This window comes from Corythoichthys intestinalis, chromosome 12 (assembly GCF_030265065.1).
Source record: "Corythoichthys intestinalis isolate RoL2023-P3 chromosome 12, ASM3026506v1, whole genome shotgun sequence".
In the NCBI taxonomy this organism is placed as follows: domain Eukaryota; kingdom Metazoa; phylum Chordata; class Actinopteri; order Syngnathiformes; family Syngnathidae; genus Corythoichthys; species Corythoichthys intestinalis.
In genome coordinates, this window is record NC_080406.1 from 17,738,495 (window position 1) to 17,757,148 (window position 18,654).

The window sequence follows — 18,654 nt, forward strand, 5'->3', positions numbered from 1 at the left end:
AGTTCTGCGTTTTGTTGCCATCTTTCTCTGAATCCATTTTCCTTTGTTGTTATTGAACAGCACACAGGATCGAGAGGGAGACTGCTCGGTTTTCACGAGGACTCGCAGAGTTGCGAGTGAAATAAATCTTGAGAAAACCCAACATTGTTCGAATGCTATAATATCATTACACCGTTACGCACTCACCGCTTGGACAATAACAAATTGAAACGTGTTGTGGCGTTGTGTATTATTTCCTGGAAGTGGAAACCACAACCGGGGACAACTAGAGGGACGTGTACGTAGCCGAGAAAGGCGGAGCCTCTCGGGGCAGTCAATTCTCAAGTCTCGTTTTCCTGGTAGTGGTAGTGGAAAAAGACCTCTATAATCTACGTGTAATCTGCGACCGGCAGACCACCATGGGTGCCCAATTGAAGCATATTATTTGCGCCGTACGCTTTATAGTGTCCAGGATCAATGTGTCAACGCATGATCACCTCATTAAGATGCAGTTATCAAAAGAGCCAGATATGGCTTGCGAGCCACACGTCCCCGACCCCCGACGTTAGAAAACAAAACGGCGGTGGCACATTATCACGCAAAACGGACACTAGCAAAAACACTTCAAGTATTCCCTTCCTTGGCTTCAAGTATTCCAGCCCAAACTTCAAATTCATCCTCGGTTTTACAACATATGCTAAAGATATACTATAAATGCACCCCGAATTCAACTATACATATTGGATTGATGACATTATATTAAGTTTTTCATGTTTTTTTTTTTTTTTTTACACAACAATGAGCATATGGGACATGTTCCCCCGTCCCCTGAGTGTAATGTTCAAGTTTTGCCGGTTTTGGGGGCAGAAACGGACACAGGCGTCCTTGGTTTGGTATTGGAAATAGGAAAAAGAGCAGTCACTCGTCATTACAGACCCCATTGTGCTTGTGTGTGAAGGCTCCATTTATGTACAAGCTTCCGGTTGCTCTTGTGACGTTCCTGTGGCTGGATATTGCTGGACCCTAGAAGAAACAAAACTAGTTTGTAACGCTCAAAAGTCAAGACGACATTATGCGGCTCGTGAACTTGTGTCAGGATTTTAAGCCAAGACCTGCACTTCAGCACCATTTATGTGATATGAACTCATTTGCTTCCTTTAACAGCGATATTCATCCAATGTATTTGGACTGGAATGGTTGGCTGGATTTGACGTCTATCGCCGTCATGGCAGCCAATGAGTTAATTTCTGGAATAACATTAAAGCTGTTGAACAATAGTAAGGCAGTTTTTTGATCAGTTTCCTGATTTTGAGTGTTCTACTGTTAGTGTTTACATGCCATTACATACTATTACATACTACATTACAGAGTAGCAAAAACAGTTCATTTTTGACCCTTAAAAGTTGTGGGATGCTCCAACGCATTCTACGTGCATGCCATCTTTAAAGCTTTGTCACCCATGTGCCGATGGTTTGTTTCGTTTGAAAGTGCGGAAGTTGAGGTTCACTCTGGTTTTTACTTGAAGTCAATTGACCATGTAAAACGGGAAACAATGCCATTTGAGTTTTATGATTTTATTGCCCTCAGTCATAAACATTAAAACGCAACACGGACCATGTGTTTATCTCCATATTTCCATCATTTCTTCTCTCTTTTCAAAACCGAATTGTGAGGTCACGAAGGACAGACGTAATGTAAACATTTTGATTAAAGGGAGGGAAGGAGGGTGGGTAGCGAGCGACTGCCGGTTGGATTGAGCGAGCGACTTTGAAACGTGCGGAATGAATGGAAAACTAAATTTAGTGCAAGCTAATGCATTACTTCATCAACGCCAGGAAAAGGATGGACCAGATTTGTGTAATTGTTTTTTTCGGATGATTCGGCGAGTTAGAAGAGTGACAGGCTGACAGCAGTGCGCCAATGGCGGAAGAGTGAGCCGTGTGATGTAGTGTATGACGTAGCCCTTTGTCTTGTTCAAGGGGAAACTGAGTAGCATGCCTGAAAAATTGAACTGAACTAGTTTATTGTTAATATTTTTAAAAAGACATTTTTTTTCCCAATGTTATAGGCCTATTTGATCCCCCCCCACTATCAATCTTTTCAACTTGTGTATAGATGTGTGTGTTCAAGAGGCTTGATTATATGTATATACTTTTTAGAAAGTGATGGGTTAGATGATATATTTTTTCCCCACTATTTTGCACTGTTGTGCCCCTTTCCCACTGAAACTATTGGGTCAACGCGCGTTTTTTCCAAGCCGATGCAACCCACTAGCAATTGGCATTTGGCATATTTCCCATTGACAAAAAAAAGCCGTCTCTTTTTTTTTTTTTTTGACCCGTCTAACCTCCCACCCCTCTTCAGCCGTGCGTAAGGTTACGTGACGTCACCACGCTAAGATCAACGTCGACAAGTGCGACCGAATTCATTCAGTTCAAGGAAGTGAACAATGCAGAGCATTATGGAAGCCTCCCTTCCGTTTGTGTTCTGTTTTCATGCCTTTTACTGCCCTCAAAATGGTCGAAATGCAGCAAAGGATCAACACTCTGCTTGTGCTGAGGCAACGTAGGCGGCGTGAATTCTTCTTCTACTAGCTTTGTTGTTAGCATCGACATAACTACGGTTGTGGGGCGTGTTAAATGGGAGGCGACTGGCATGTTGTTATGACGCATCACGTAAGAGCCGACGTCACCACGTAGATTAGGGTGTTGACTGTTGACCCGGGGTTTTGCTTTCACACTGCATGACGATCAGAGCCGAGGTGATTTTAACGCGGGTCGCTTGGCGGGTTGATTGACACGGGTCGAGGCGGGTCACTGCACCTTTCCCACTGCCACCAAAAGCCGATTGTTAGTGGGTTGACATGGGTTTTTGGGCCAGTGGGAAAAGGGTATTGGTCTCCTGTATATAACCTGCTTTGACCATAGTATGTGTAAAGGTCAAATACGCCTTTGACCAGATCAGCTGTTTGTGTTGAATCATCAAATATAAAACTATTCAGTCTTATTTTTTTTCTGTTGAGTGTTTATCCTAACAAGTTGAACAAATATTATCAACCTTCAAAATAGTTCGTCGAGCAAGTTTAGTTGTCAATAGAAAATCAATATTACAAATTTTGACAACGAAGTTTGAGATTTGTTTTGTCTTTTTGGGTCCAAAATGTTGATTATGATTGGTCGGTGAGGGGAAAAAAACAGTTCGGACCTGAAGGTTACGGTGATAAGAAAAAAGGGACTCAACCAGACTATTGTAAAGAATTTTTCCTTTGAAATATCAAGGCAACATCAAAGGCATGCAAAATCGGACAAAATAGGCCCAGACCTTAAAGGATTAAAACAAATTTGGTTTATCTATCACTATCAATGGTAGTCAACAAGTAAAGGAAAACTACCCAATTTAATAAAAAGTGTTACCAACCTTCTTTCACCCTTTTAAAATTTTGTCAAAAAATAACAGATTTTATTGACCCGCCCAGTGCACTTCTCTTCCGCCTAAAGTCTTTGAAAATAGCCCATTTGGGCGGGAACCCAACAAATTTAACAAAACTGTCAGTCTCTTATACACGTTTTGGGATTTATAACACCTACACACTGGGCATGCATACAGCATCTTTTTCAACATCAGTTTGGTGCACTTAAGTCTCCATGTGCACACAGATTTCACCACGCAAGACCACATTTCTGAACGTGGCTTAAACAATCAAACGTATTTGCACACCTGTCTTGACTCGCTTATGAAGTTGAAGCAACACTAGGTAACTTTTCAACCTTTATAAAATATTTTCATAACATTTGTGATATGTCGTGGAGCAGGGCGGTAGACCGAAAATTTACCGTTACCGAAATTCTTTTCGGTGGCCGACGTAATTTTGATCATGTCGGTAAATTCGGTAATTTAATAAAGCAAGAAAATACAGTCTTTTCATCCCGCTTTGACTGTGTTGTTCGGCTACGTTCATTCTCCTTTAAGAAAGCAGTCAGTGTGCCCAGAAGCCCAGTAGGCTAACGCTACAAGCAAACGTGATGGGAGTGTGTGGCTTACGGGAGGTTCGCCAAACTTTCACCCGACATTAAGTAGACTCTTGGCAACCAAACAGGCTTTCACCCGATGTCCTCCCTGGTTCTCACGATTTCCGGAGAGGGTGCTTTCTACTGGAAGCCAGGCCACAGGCTAACACTAGCGGTTAACGCTAGCGGCTAACGCTACAAATGAACGTGATGGAGTCCGATAGCGGATCCAACCTTGTCGAAACGGCTGAACTTAATGAGTGGATTGGGCACGGACTGCATCTAGCAAATTGGTATGTCACGTTATTTTGCATCTGTGCGTGATTTCTCTGATAGCTTTTATGATAATTAAGCATTGAGTATCAAGTACAATCCAACAGTGAAACCTATATGACCCTTTAATGGCCACAGCTATTTTTCTGTTATTGCTTGCTTAATTCTGTGTCATTACTGCCATCATAAAATCTTAAATATTTCACTGGCAGAAGACCAATATACTGTAGCTATAATGTGTGTGTGCATGTATTAAAATGCACTGGGAAAAAAAGAAGTTATATGTTTGAAGTGTACTGTACAAGCTGTAAATCATTTGTGTTACAATGACGTTTGCACAGTCATTGATTTTGATAATGTTCATCGTTCAAGCCAAACAACTTGTAATAAATGTTCATACTTGAATTTTTATTGTTTACAATAAATGTTCATAAACTTAATGTTTAGACTGCATGTACAATTGTTAAATATGTTAAATTGAAAGCTGGTAAATAAATCAACGAGAAACTGCTCATCTGTATTTCATGCATTGATTCAGATTTTCATATTATATCACAGTCCGCTTGGGCGAATTTATCGTTATTTATCGTTATCGAAGTAAATCTGCTCAATTTACCGTGATACGTACTTTAGGCCATATCGCCCAGCCCTAATATGTCGACTGAGAACTAGTTGAACGACACCTCTTTTATATCTTGAAGGGGTCTGTATTACTTTCCCTGACACAAATTAACTTTGAGGAAGGTGGCAGGAACCCTGCCACATTAAAAAAATATATATATAAATGTGCTGACTGCTTTACGGCATACGTCACTTCCCTCCTTTCCCCAAACATCATAAAGACGGAAGTCGATGCGAAAGCTTTCGCGCGAAATCTGCAAAAATGGCAGAGCAACAAAAGAGACAAAAAGTTTTGTCAGAGGAGGAATAAAAGGACACTCAAGAAAAAACATTGGCCCGGCTTTCATTCGCTGACATGACGCTACCCCCCACCCAACCGAACTCGTAAGCACTGACAATGGTGTTAGCCACAAGGTTGCTAACCATCATATGCTATTGTTTAGCCACAAATAGATTAATTACCTCATTACTATTCATCCTTCACACAGCCGCTGGAAACAGATATGTCGTTTAAGCCATCTGCATGCGACTGGTAGATCAGGATTTTACGACACTATGCACTGGTGCTCATGGGAAACGCAGGCTTCCATAAGCCAAAACACTACCGCTTTTGTCCACTGGCGTCGCTAAAATCGACCAAAACTGAAAAGTTACATATTGTTGCTTTAAAGGGTTACAGAATGCCACAGTTACATGACGTTCATGTGAAACTCTAATAAGGTTAAGTACACTAATCCAAATTTCCTCAGATAATGGAGAAATCTATGTTTGAAAACCAAAAATTTCAGTGTTTACAAGGCGCAATCATTTTATGACATCAGTTATACCCACACACAGATGCGTGCATGGCAATAATGATGTAATTAGCTAAAATAGTAGCTTTGACAAAATGTCTGCCACCACTTACGATGGCCAATTCCTTGAAAAAACGCCTCGTTTACATGGAATGCCTCGTTTACATTTTTTTTCAGCCTCTATTAGGAATCAGAAAAATCAAATAGTCATTTTTCTATTTATTAAACAATATTCCACTTGGAAGCCTATGATACAGTTGTTGTTTCTCACCAGACTTCTTTTTTTACCCTGTTGGAACCCTAGCACCCACCTTAACCTCAGTTCAGCAGGTGCCTTGGTTTATCTCAAGAGCCAGCGGCAATGCAGCTCCTGCATTTGTACAACTTGGGGTCATGGGTGCGGATATGATTTCGTACATTCCTCAGTCGAAAGAACGTCTTGCTGCAAAGCTTGAGAGCAGAAGACAAGACTCTTTGAATTTCGAACTTAATCGGTCCCCGATGAGGACGAGGCTCTTCGCTTACCAGACACGGCCAGTGCTTGCCCTCGATGTGGCGCAGGCGGTGCATGATGAGCGCATCGCAGTCCCGGTAGGATACGGCGCATTTGGCGCAGGAGTGGGCCCCTCTCGGGGCTTTGGGGGCCTGGCTGCACGGGCCTCGCAGTTGCTTTAGCCTGGCCCGGCGAACTGAGTCCAGCACCGCGTGGCTCCTGCTGCTCACGGGGATGGCGCTTGGCTCTTGCTGGTGGGTTGAAGATGAAGTCAGTGCCATTATTGGGGATAGCTGTTCGAAACATTTGAACCAGAGGGTTCGATCGCTGCCGGCCCCTCTCAGTTCAAATGGACCGGGCATCTACCCTTTTACCTACCTTTGGTATGATTTGTGTAGCCGTTGCCCTTCTGGATCTGGCGATAGGAACGCGGTTGCGAGCCAGGTTGTTCTTGGGTCTGTGGGACACGCTCTTCTCCACCCTTTCCCTCTTCACAACTGGCAAGGCGGCCAACGTCCCTCTGGCTCTCAGTGCCCTGTGGTTTGCCTGAAGCGTTCCAAATTTGCCACTGACTTGCGAAACAGAGCGCGTCAAACAGATATCCACGCTCTCTTCCTCTTTTTTGATACCCATGGGCGCCCCCGATGGCCGGCAGAAGCTGAATAAAAATCCAGAGTCCAGTAGTTTGATGGGGGGTTTGCTCTGGCGCTTGCCCAGGTCCGGAGAGGGAGGATCTATGAAGATGGGGTTGCCGACCGCCACGGGTTCTGCAGGTTCTTCTTTGATGACTTTGTACAGAGGGTGGTTGTAGATGGCTGGATGAGAAGAGCGCTCCGAGAACTGGAACCCGCAACCGGGTTGATCTCTCTTGACTCGTCTTACAGTGTCCATTTCCTCCCTTAAAACTTTCCTGGGCCTGCCCCGCGCAGGCTTTGCCTCGTCTCTTGCGGCGCCCTGCTTCGGTTTTGCTTTTGTTACTAGACGGCCACTGTTGTAGCGTAGCGTCCTGACCGCTTTAACGGTGTTCCTGGGACACATCCTCTGAGAAGGTTGATTGTTTGAAGCAAGAGAAAGACCTGAGACAGAGTATTCGGCTGGTTCCGGTTTGATCCTGACAGTGTTCTTTGCAGGAGTTCTGTTGGTGCTACGCCGTAGGGGCTGTTGAGCGGGCGGACGGACACCGTTCCTGACAGAGCGTCTGAGCTCTCTCCCACTGAAGCCGGACCGGGACGCTGCTTGGAAGATATCAGGTAAGATACCTTGACTGCGCATGCTCCTGTCACTAGGCGGGACTTGTTTATTAGGATTATGTCTCTTTCTAATTCCTTCCATGACCGGGGGACAATCAAGCTTTGTTTTCATAGTTTTTTTGAGGAGGAGATTGTTAACAGGGTCACATAGGGGAAGCGACAAGGTCACGGGCCTGTAAGGCAGCACTGGGGGCGCAGAACGTGGTTTTCGTCTCTTGGTTAGAGAGTAGTTGTTGGCTTTTAGCTTCCTGAGTCGTTTTTTCTGCCTCCAACCGATCAAATCTTCGGGTCGGGGGAGAAGCGCGGTCCTCTGCAGTCCGAGAACCAACATCAGTTTGTATTTCTCCTGAGCTCTTGCATAGTCCTCCTCATCCACTTCCACTTCTTGCACTTCCTGCTTCACCCTTACAGGACTGCAAACAGGACTGGATCTGGTGGTCCGCGACTTCCGGTTTCTTTGCGGGCTTTCCGGAGCGGGCAGCAATCGCTGAACCTTCTGCGCGGCGCCGGGACTCGAGCGCAAAAGACGGGTGTTGGATGGAGATAAGGGGTAGTAATTTTTGGACTGTGGCGTGCCCAGAAGATTCCTGGATGCAGCCCGCTTTTTGGAGGAAGGAGATTTAAAGTCCATTAGCTTCATCCTTTGCGAAGGACTCATAGGGAGTCCGTTTTTAACTCTACCATCTGGCGTCCTGTGTGAATTGCAACTTGGACTCCCGTCCAAAGATTCGTCAGACGTGTTCTGCGTTCGGCCGAAGCCGCCAGCATTATCTTCCGGTTCCCTTTTGGTTTCTATTTGCTGACCGCAAACGACGCCGTAGCCCAATTTGAAGTCCCGGCTAGGGTGAACAACCTGGTGGTGTTCTTTCATGAGAGCGGAGCAGGCCTCTACGGCGGGCCACATGCCCAGATGACGGGCCATGGTAATGACTTCAGGAAGATCTTCCTGGCGCACGCACAGGGTTGAGGAGTAGGAGAAGTCCAACAAAGACAAAAGGCTGTCCTCGCTGAAGCCTGAATAGAAGAAACAAAGCCTCCAGTTTCTAATTGGTAAGTGACGTGACAAAGACGATCTAGTGAAAAACTGCTTTCATCCGTTGCTCCTTTATGACCTCATCTCCTGCACACTGAACTAACATTGAAGGAGCTGCAAGAATTTCTTTTAACTCAGGGGTTGTAAGCTGAAACAGGGTTTTCCGCAGCTTTCGTCAGGTGAAATTTACTTTAAGACCACTTAAAGCATAATTTAATTCCACAGCCCCCCAAAAATCAGTAAGTCCAACAACGTCATAAAATTTGCTCCACTGAAATTGAATCAATTTAAGACCTTTAAAGGGCAACTGAAGAGCTTTTCGGATTTCGTTCTTGAGTATTTTACTCGGTTTAATTGTAATAAATGCATCATTCGCTGTCTCAAAAAGTCAAATAATAATAATAGACCGCGTAGTTTTTGAGTTATGGCCATAGTTACACCTGAGCAACGGGGGACGCGCCGCCCTACCGACCGCTACCTGATGACGTAGCTTCCAGGGAGCGTCGCCACAACTCTGAACACGGAAATATAGCACCACGCTATCCTCGCCATATATTGCAAACATTTTCTGGGTTTTACTCGCGAGATTCGTCATGCCATCTCGATGTGAAGTGATAATTTGCTCACAGGAAGATTCGAGACTATGAGTGGTCCAAAAAATCTTCTCCTGCAAAGGTTTGGACCGTTTTTGTGAGCATGCATACAGGTCCCCAATCGGCTCATTGTTTTCATCATTTCAGCGACGACAGCTTTGAAAACCTACAACAATGCAACCTTGGTTTTACAAAGACGTAAGTAGACTATTAGTGGCTTTTATTGATAAACGAGGGGGACTCCTACTGCCTGTTTGTTGAAGTGCGACATTTTTTTGTTGTTGCTGTTGGCCTGTCATAAGTGACGGGTCTTCTTCTCATGTGATTTTATTACTAGATCAATAGGTATTATGTAAATTCAAATGTTCCCAGCACCAAATAGGTCCTTTGCTCGTTGTTTTTGGCCTGTCACAGGGTAAATGTAAAGCCTATATATAAAACAATCCACCTGCCAGGCCCTAATGTACCAAATACATCTCAATAAAACAATGACTATTGTAGTACAGCATCAACATCAACATCAAGGTCTGCCTGTTAGAAGAGGGAACAAAAGCGTCAAATAGATGCTGCTTTGACTGGGGCATTATTATTTGATCACCAAGAAATTATTTAAAATTATTAAATTAAAATTGATAATGTCATGGTTGTTTGGACGAACTCGTCCTTAAGTTTATATTCGTAAAATTACACCAAAATCCGGAAAGCTCTTCAGTTGCCCTTTAAGAAAAATTGAATGGGATTTTAAGAATTCTTTTTTAGGAGCAAAATGGAACCCTGAAAAAAAAGATCAAAGCTTTTCTAAACACAGTGATAAAAACATTTGTGGTGCTAAAATTGTGTTTTATTTTCATGAAATACAGTGGTACATCTACATACGAAGTTAATTAGTTCCATTACTTTGTACGTGAGTCGAAATGGTCGTATGTCGAGCAGGATTTTCCCATAAGAATACATTAGAATTCCATTAATTCGTTCCACAGCCCGAAAACCTAAACTAAATCCCTGATAAATACTGCTGGTACTATTAAAAATGGCAATTACACATAGCAAAGCAAGTGAATTATAAAAATCACAAATCATACAGTATAATAATTACTATAATAATGTAACAAATCTGGTTCTAATTTTGCGGACGTTTTGCGTGCTGTACTTAGTGCGATAGAGCAGTGAGAGAGAGTGCGGTAGAGTTTTACTGTTTTATGTTTTGTTGGGGACTTAGCGTCAACTGCGGTGGACAGTAGGCATATTGTGTTGCACAAGTTCTGAAATAAATGATTAAAAACCTGATGAAGCTGGCGACTTCACCACAATAATAGTCACATTAACTTACAAACACTGGCGAACAAAGGTCAGAAGACGAATTGTTAAGCCAGTTCACGGCCGCACACACCATACTCATGTTTTTTTTTTGTTTTTTTTTAATCATTTCCATCTTCATTTCCATGGCAAGCATCACTTTTTTCCTTTTTTACCACCTGCACTTACCTTCTTGGAACCAATGTTGATTTCTCTCACAAGCAAGCGTCCGTCTTGCAGGAAAACAAAGAAACTGCGTCGCCATCATAAATCGTCGTATTTCGAGCATGTCGTCAGATGTAGAAACAAATGGCGAGTAGAGATGCCGATTGATCGGGTCCGATCACGTCATTTTCAAAGTATCGGAATCGGCAAAAAAATATCGGTCATGCCTTTTTTTAATATATATATATATATTTTTTTTAAATTAAATCGTTTTCTAATTGTTTTTAACGTTACAGACATATTATGTTACACTCATCCAGAGTCTTTAGTTTAGGCTTATGGTAGGGTTAATTTATCCCGAAAACAGAGGTAATTAATTTTTTAAAAAATGTATCACGTTATAATATTTAACGCAATTAATGCATGCGCAGCACGACCCACTCACACATTGTCGCGCTCAATCTGTAATGGCGCCGTTTTACCTATATAGAGAGATAAAAGGAAGCGTAAAATTATTTATTTAATTGGCTAAAAATTTACAATCCCTCTCCCTACGATTAGAAATATCATGGGAAGCAATGTGGGGAAGCAAGGTAGCAATTGATCTTTTTCTTAACACTTTAAGTTATTTCCCAACGCAGAGAAGATATATCAATTGGTAGCACTACGCAGTCATGGTTCCACTTCCCATCATGCATTTGGGTTGAATGGCTGCAGTATCATTTACTGAAAGCTCAACAAATACATTAGATTGCAATATTTAGTCACAATATACAAAGTCACAAGTCTTTCTATCCGTGGATCCCTCTCACAGAAAGAATGTTAATAATGTAAATGCCATCTTGAGGATTTATTGTCATAATAAACAAATACAGTACTTATGTACTGTATGTTGAATGTATATATTCGTCCGAGTTTTATTCATTTTTTTCTTAATGCATTGCCAAAATGTATATGATCGGGAAAAATTAACAGGAATGATTGGAATTGAATCGGGAGCAAAAAAAGCAATCGGATCGGGAAATATCGGGATCGGCAGATACTCAAACTAAAAGGATCGGATCGGGAGCAAAAAAAACATGATCGGAACAACCCTAATGGCGAGTCAAATTTTACGTCGGATGTTGAAAAGATCGTGTGTCGAAGCGATCGTATGTCGAGGTACCACTGTAATTGACTTTAAAATTATATATTTGACATGTCTTGATGTCTTTACCAGTGAGATCTATGTCCGCCTTAATACTGGAGTCCATTTCTGTAAAGATCTCTTGGAAGTGGTCGCTGACGGCCGCCAGCACCGCTCTGTGTGCGGCATATGAACGGCCGTTTGTGCGCAAGGTGATGTCACAGAACATCCCCGCCTCCCGCTGACTCTTCAGCTTGCTGAGCATGTCAGAACTGTGTGACGCCATCGTCTTTGTGACGCATCCTTGGCCGCCCGGTTTCTAGCAGAAAGAAAATTTTCAGAACAAAAAGTAAGGGGGGACAAATTTGTATTCCTTCTTGAAGACTGCAAACCCTCACTCACCTCTGTCTTGATTTGCTGGCTGCGACACTCAGGACAGTCCAGCACAAAGTCTCGGATCTGGAAGTACATCCCTGAAATTTGCAAAGACAATAATTCTGGTAGTGTTCATTAAAAATACAACAACAAAAGAAAATAAAAAGTTATTGTTCTAGTTTCAAATGAGTGTTTGACAAGATGCTAGTTCAGTCACTTTAGTTAGCTACAGAGACTACTTTTAGTCTTTCTGTACTTGATAATACTATGCACGCAAGTGTTGGAAGTGGTCTCGAAAGTCAAAGTATTGTCCCAGTCTCAGACTTGAGATTTTCTTTTAACTAGAGCTGTCCCGACATGGTCGACGTCATCGATGACGTAAATCCGTCGACGAGCACAACATCCCGTCGACGGTTAACGAAGGGTTAAAAAAACTATATGCGTGGAAAGTTCAGAATGTCGGACGCTCTGTATGCAAGTGGGGAAAGCGGCACAAAGCCAAAAAAGCGTACCAGAGTGTCCAAAACATTGACTTATTTCAAAGAAACAAAGGAGGTTACACCCTTGTGTCCTGTCTCTTCAATGCCAAGCTTGGCTGCACTTCGGCCGTGAATAAACACCTAAAGCGCCGTCACCCAATTTGTAAGTCCATCTAACTATCTAACGACATGTTTTATTGAAGTTGCTAAGCCTGTCGCGATATGCAATGAGTCCATTTATCGCACGGCAAATAAAAATGAAGGCGGTAATTTTCACGGCGGCGTTTTATCGCTGCACGAGTGCGGATGACATATGAGACTCCAGCTCCTTTCTCTTACCAACACGCTGTGGAATTAAAGTTCAGACATACAAAATAAGAAAACACATCTATATTAAACACTGTAACGTTAGCACTGCTACACTGAGGTGAATGGGGGGAAAAAGGCAACCTGCTTGAGCCTGCTATAAAACATTGGCAGTCGTCTCGTGAAAGCAAACTTGCGGTTAAAAGGTGACACTTCAAACATGAAAAATCACTGGTTAACAGCATTTGCAAACGAAAAAAATGAAAAAAAAAAAAAAAAAAAAAATCTATTACTGACAGTACATGCAGTGACAAAAAGTGTTTTTTTTTTTTGCAGAGTGTAAAGCTGAAGTTAGCTGTTTAGCGAACTTACTTCCGGTGAACATTTCAAAATAAAAACATGTCATGTTCGTCATATAAATAACGATTTCTAGAGCTAATCCCACACACTTCAGGATTCAGATTCTACACCAAGAACACCTTTAAATTGACACCCTTTATGAAAAATCTGATGGGCAATGAATAATTATTATAATTATTATAACACTATTATATATAGTACTATACTATAAAATTAATGCTAGGTGTTTTTTAGGAATTGCTTTGAATCATGTTGGAAAGGCGAAGTCAGTGTTCTGAATCTGTTTACATTCCATTCATTTGCAGTCGTTAATTCTATCAGCATTTGAAGTCATTGTTCATTTGTGATTTATTATTGTTATTTACGTGTTTATTTGTACTTTAATAAATAATTTAAGTGTTCCAAAATGTTTTTGTGAATTGATTAGCGTCAACAAAAAATTCATTGCTAAATTAGTGAGAAAAAAAAAAAAAAAAAATTTTTTTTTTTTTTTTAGATTAGTCAACTAATCGTAAAAATAGTCGGCTGACTAATCGGGAGAAAATTTGTCATTTGGGACAGCTCTACTTTTAACCCTTTAGCAGCGGACTTGTCGACAGCGACACGTTTACGCATATCATCTTTGAAGCCTCGTCACACTGTGATTACGTCACCCACGTACCATTGGTTGGTCTCATTTGAAAGTGCGGAAGTTGAGGTTGACGCCCGTTTGTACTTGAAGTCAGTTGACCAAGTAAAACGGGAAATAATGTCATTTGAGTTTTATAGTTTTATTGCTCTCAAAAATAAACATTAAAACGCTGCATGAACCATGTGTCCATATTTCCACCATTTCTTGTCCTTTTTCAAAACCGAAAGCACCACGAAAAACTACATATCCCAGGAGCCATTGTGAGGTCACGAAGGGCGGACGTAATGTGAACAATTTTAATACATTTCCAAGCAAGGTGCCACCTATGGAGAGGGAGGCGACGTAACGAGCGACGGCTGGTTGGATGGAGCGAGCGACTTTGAAACGTAAAATTTAGCGAAGCTAATGCATTATTTCATCAACTAGCGGCAGAAGATGGGCCAGGTTTGTCGTTTTCTTCGGATCAGTCGGCAAGCGAGAAGTGACAGCAGTGCGCAAACGGCTGAAAAATGGGCTGTGTGACATACCCCAGTGTCCTGTTCAAGGGGAAGCTGAGTGGCATGCCTGAAAAAATTGAACTGAACTAGTTTATTGCCAATATTTTTTAAAGGACTTTGTTTCAATGTTATATTTGATTTCCCCCCCCCCCCCACTATCAATCTTTTCAATTTGTATATAGATGTGTGTGTTCGAGAGGTTTGAATACACTTTGATAAGGTGACGGGTGCAATAGCGAAACTCACAAAGAGATATCCTCCAAACCCTTTTTGTGTTAGATGATTTTATATACTGTGTGTGTGTGTGTGTGTGTGTTCAACTGTTCATAACCAGTTTTCACCATAGTATGTTGAAAAAACAAAAACGTAGATGACAATACCTGCCGTTTCTGTTAAATTAATCAAACATAAAACTAATCAGCCTCCTTTTTTGTGTTGAAGGTTTATCCTAACAAATTGAATAATTATCAAGCTTCAAAACGATTTGTTGAGCATGTTTGGTTATTAATGGGACATTAATATTAGATTTTGACAAAAAAAAAAAAAAAAAAAAAAAAAAAAAAAGTGGATTTTTTTTTGTCTTTTTGGGTCCAAAATGTTGATTATAATTGGTCAGTGGAGAAAACAACAGTTTATACATGAAGGTTATGGTTTCCTGAAAAAAGGGACCCATCAAGGCCATTTTGAACATTTTTTTTCTTTGAAATATAAAGGAAACATCAAAGGCATTCAAATTCTGACAAAATATGCTGAGGTGTTAAAGGGTTAAGACCAGCAATGAAACTTCATTCTTTTTTAGTAAAAAAAACACATGGCAAAACAAATATATTCAATTGTTGGGTTATTAACATTTTACAAACACAGTAAATGACTGCAACCTTAACCCCTTTAAACCTGCTTTTTTTTCTGCTAGGCAAAAAAAAAAAAAAAAAAAAAAAAAAAAAAAACCACTGATTTTTACTGAAACACCAAAACAAAATACAATTTTTTTGGGTCGGGGATATTTCATGCTTTTATAACTTATTTTTAGTGAGAAATGAGCACTTTACGTTATCCTTCTTGAAGCTGCGTTTGATCAGCCATTTTCAAAGAGCCAAAAATAGCAAAGAGGGTGTGCCAAACCTCATGATTTGATTTTGATGGATAAAGTTTCATCCAAACATCTCCCAGAAGTGACAATAGCAACTAAATTCAGTGTATTTATTGATTTAAAGAGGTGAAAGAGTCATGTCCTTCAGCAACATGCTTAGGTATGAAGGGGTTAATTCATTTACAGCCACTGAAAGTGATAGACATCAAATATATTAAAACTAGGGTGGCTGGTGTTGAATGTTCATGTTTTGGTGCCACTGACGGCAATAGACGTCCAATCCTGTGAAGCTTTCATTCGATTGCTTCCATTCGCTCAAAGCAATCGAATTTCTTCATGCCCTTCCAATCCAAATGGATTGGACGTCTATTCAAAATAGTACTGCAACGATTAATTGATTAACACGAGTATTCGATTAGAAAAAAAAACCATTCAAAATAGATTTTGTTGCTTCGAGTATTCGTTTAAAGTGGCGTTGTAATGGTTTATTTTGAAAGTGTTTGCATTTAGTGTTATTGATGGTGATGATTGGTGGATACACTGCCCTCTGGTCTGCCTCATTTCACATGGCTGAATCCAACTGCTCCCTGTTAAGACCAACGTAAACAAAGTTTTTGTTTGAGCGAAGGTTTTTTTAAAGCATTCGTAATTTAGTTTATAGGTATATTTATATTCAGCCGGGTTTTTTTTGGTCGGAATAAGTGTCTGAATCATTTGTTAAGAGTATAGTGCAGAAAAGCGGCATGGAAAATGAATGAATGAATATTATAAAAAAATAAAAATAAAACGATACCATTTTATAGCATTTAAGCTAGCGGACTTTGCTATGTAAGTTAGCCAATTGTTCTTTTGTTGTACATAGGTCCTCATTTAAAAAAAAAAAAAAATGTTTGAGGCTCAGCTCAGGTATTTTAATTTTTCATGTTCCTTATCAGAGTACTAGATTATTCGAACTAACTAGTTCATCGATTAATTGACTAAAATAATCGATAGCTGCATTTGCAGCCCTAATTCAAAACATCAAAACCGATAGAACATTTAGATTGTTGTACATCTGTTTCCTAAGTTTGTAATTCGTTTATAAGTACTAACTTGAAAAGCCTGTCACAGTCAATGACAGCCGAGCAGTTAATGCAAACAGAATAATATGTATTTTTTATTTTCAAAATAGATTTTTATGATCTTGGTCTTGTCTCATACTGGACTTCTAAAACTCTTGGTCATTTCTAGTTCTGGTCTTGGGCAAGTTTTAGTCTTGGATAGTGATTATTCTTATTAAAGTGCATAAGTGCTATTTTGTTACAATTCAAGGTTGAAAAATGACGTTCTTACCCTCCCACCAGTAGTTATCAGCCACATATTTGTAAGTCTCCTCAAGGGAGAGATGCCGCTTGCCATGTGATCGCCGGTGAAAGGTGGCGATCGCCTCCAATCTTCGATCTTCATCCAATACTTCTCTAAAGTTTAGAAAGCCCCTCTCCAGTTTCTTTCGGTACAGCAGCCCGTCGATCCACTCAAAGTTAGATGACCAGCAACCAGTCCCTTTCATGGCCATCGTGTCTTGTACCATAAACTGATCGATAGGACGGAACTTTGCCCCTGTTTTGAGAAGGATCCTGTAAAAACTCCCTCGAGTCCAACTTAACACACTTTATCTGTGTAATTCGCTGGAAATAAAAATTTTTAAACAAAAAATCTCTTAAGGCTTATAAAAGGTTGGTGGCGAAAATGCCAAGCGCCATTCAGTGGATGCTCCTGATTTGTATTGTAAGTGAAGGCATCACTCCTCCTGGTCTAAACATTAAATATATGGCTATAGTTCATGTTTAACAAACGTTTGGTCACATTGTTGTTGTTGTGGCATTCATACGGCGACGCACTTGTTTCGATGGAATCTTGGTTCGTGTGGAGATAAACAAATGCAGCCTCGCTCCGTCCCCGGTTAGCAAGCTTCGCCCCCGGGCAGCGGTTCACGTTGCATCTACCTCAGGTGGTCGGGAGTGGCTCTCGGAGATGGAGCAAGGCGGGCGGCGTTAACTTGAGATTTCTTTCGACCAACTCGAGTCGGAAGCAACATGATGATGACGCAGCTATCAGCTCACCATCGCCACCTCCAACGACCTAAAAAAAACGCGAGCTTGCCCTCTGTTATTAGCCCAAAAATTGTTGCAAATAGCCACTCGGCCTCGCCGAAAAGCGTGTCGACAAACTCCGGTTTAACACGGGCGCGAGTTCATAACGCTACCCTGGCGGTTAAATCCACTCCGGTGATCAAATAATCCAAATTTTAAACTAGCAACCCTCTGTTTGTTGCTAATCAGCCTAAGAAAGCCAACTCTTCCCCGCCTTCCCACAGTGCACAGAACCGTTAAAGAGACCGAGTAAACTCGATTGTGATTGGACGATGGACCTTTCAATCTTTTAGTATCAGTTCCACTTGTAAATCAAGTTAGGTTGACCAAAGCCAATTCCGAGTGACTTGATTAAAAAAAAGCAAAGTTTTTAATTGTATGAATTTAGTTAAGTGATTTAAATATAGTTTTGGGTCGAATTCTAACGAGTTACCGATTTCACAATTGTTTCTGGGCTACTTCAATCATTGAACGTGATTTTTGTTTTAAAAAAATATATAATACAACAATTTTTTGCATGCAAAATACCTCATGACCTAATCACGATAATATAATTAGATTAATCTATCAACTAGTTTGAATAATCAAGTAACCGGATTGGGAACATTTAATGCGTTGCAGAATAAATTTTCGGGAATGTTAAACAAAGGCTTGCTTTGATTGCACTCTCAAAAAAAGCATTAATTGCGAATAGAAAATACAATTCCAGACTGTTTCTTCAAACTATGCAGGATTTTGCTTTCATTCAAATATAAAATACCTTAGCTTAGTCTCAAACTGTATTTGAAAAAATAAATGAGGATCGAAGTACATCAAATGAACAATTGGCTAACTTGCATAGCAAAAGTCCGCTAGCTTAAATGCTATAAAATGCTAACATTTTTTTTTTTTTTACAATGTTTTTAACAAATCGTTCAAACATATTACCACAAAAAAAAAAAAAAAAAAAAAAAACCTGCTAAATATACCTCTAAATTACAGATACATAAGAAACATTAGCGCAAACCAAAATTGACCTTATGTTGGTCTTAAAAGGGAGCAGCTGGATTCACCCACAATAAATCAGTTGTCACATTAACAGCTGTCACTAGAGGGCAGTGTACCCACCCAAGTCAGTAAAACTGAATGCAAACACTTTGAAAACAAACCATTAC

General features: G+C 40.8%; 1 protein-coding gene across 2 annotated transcripts; it reads right to left on the reverse strand.

Moving 5' to 3' along the window:
• Nucleotides 1-743: 743 nt before the first annotated feature.
• Nucleotides 744-17,741, reverse strand: si:dkey-229b18.3 (uncharacterized). 2 transcript variants are annotated; one of them, XM_057852583.1, is made up of 8 exons: nucleotides 17,249-17,741; nucleotides 16,701-16,967; nucleotides 12,033-12,103; nucleotides 11,721-11,949; nucleotides 6,546-8,431; nucleotides 6,200-6,418; nucleotides 5,986-6,124; nucleotides 744-1,002 (listed from the first exon to the last, which is right to left on the reverse strand). In XM_057852583.1, exons 2-7 carry the CDS (start codon nucleotides 16,936-16,938, stop codon nucleotides 6,020-6,022), a joined length of 2,748 nt encoding a protein of 915 aa, XP_057708566.1. In that variant the 5' UTR covers nucleotides 16,939-16,967; nucleotides 17,249-17,741; the 3' UTR covers nucleotides 744-1,002; nucleotides 5,986-6,019. The 2 variants fall into 2 exon arrangements, with proteins under 2 accessions (XP_057708566.1, XP_057708565.1); XM_057852582.1 differs by having other exon boundaries at nucleotides 16,701-17,741.
• Nucleotides 17,742-18,654: the final 913 nt, after the last annotated feature.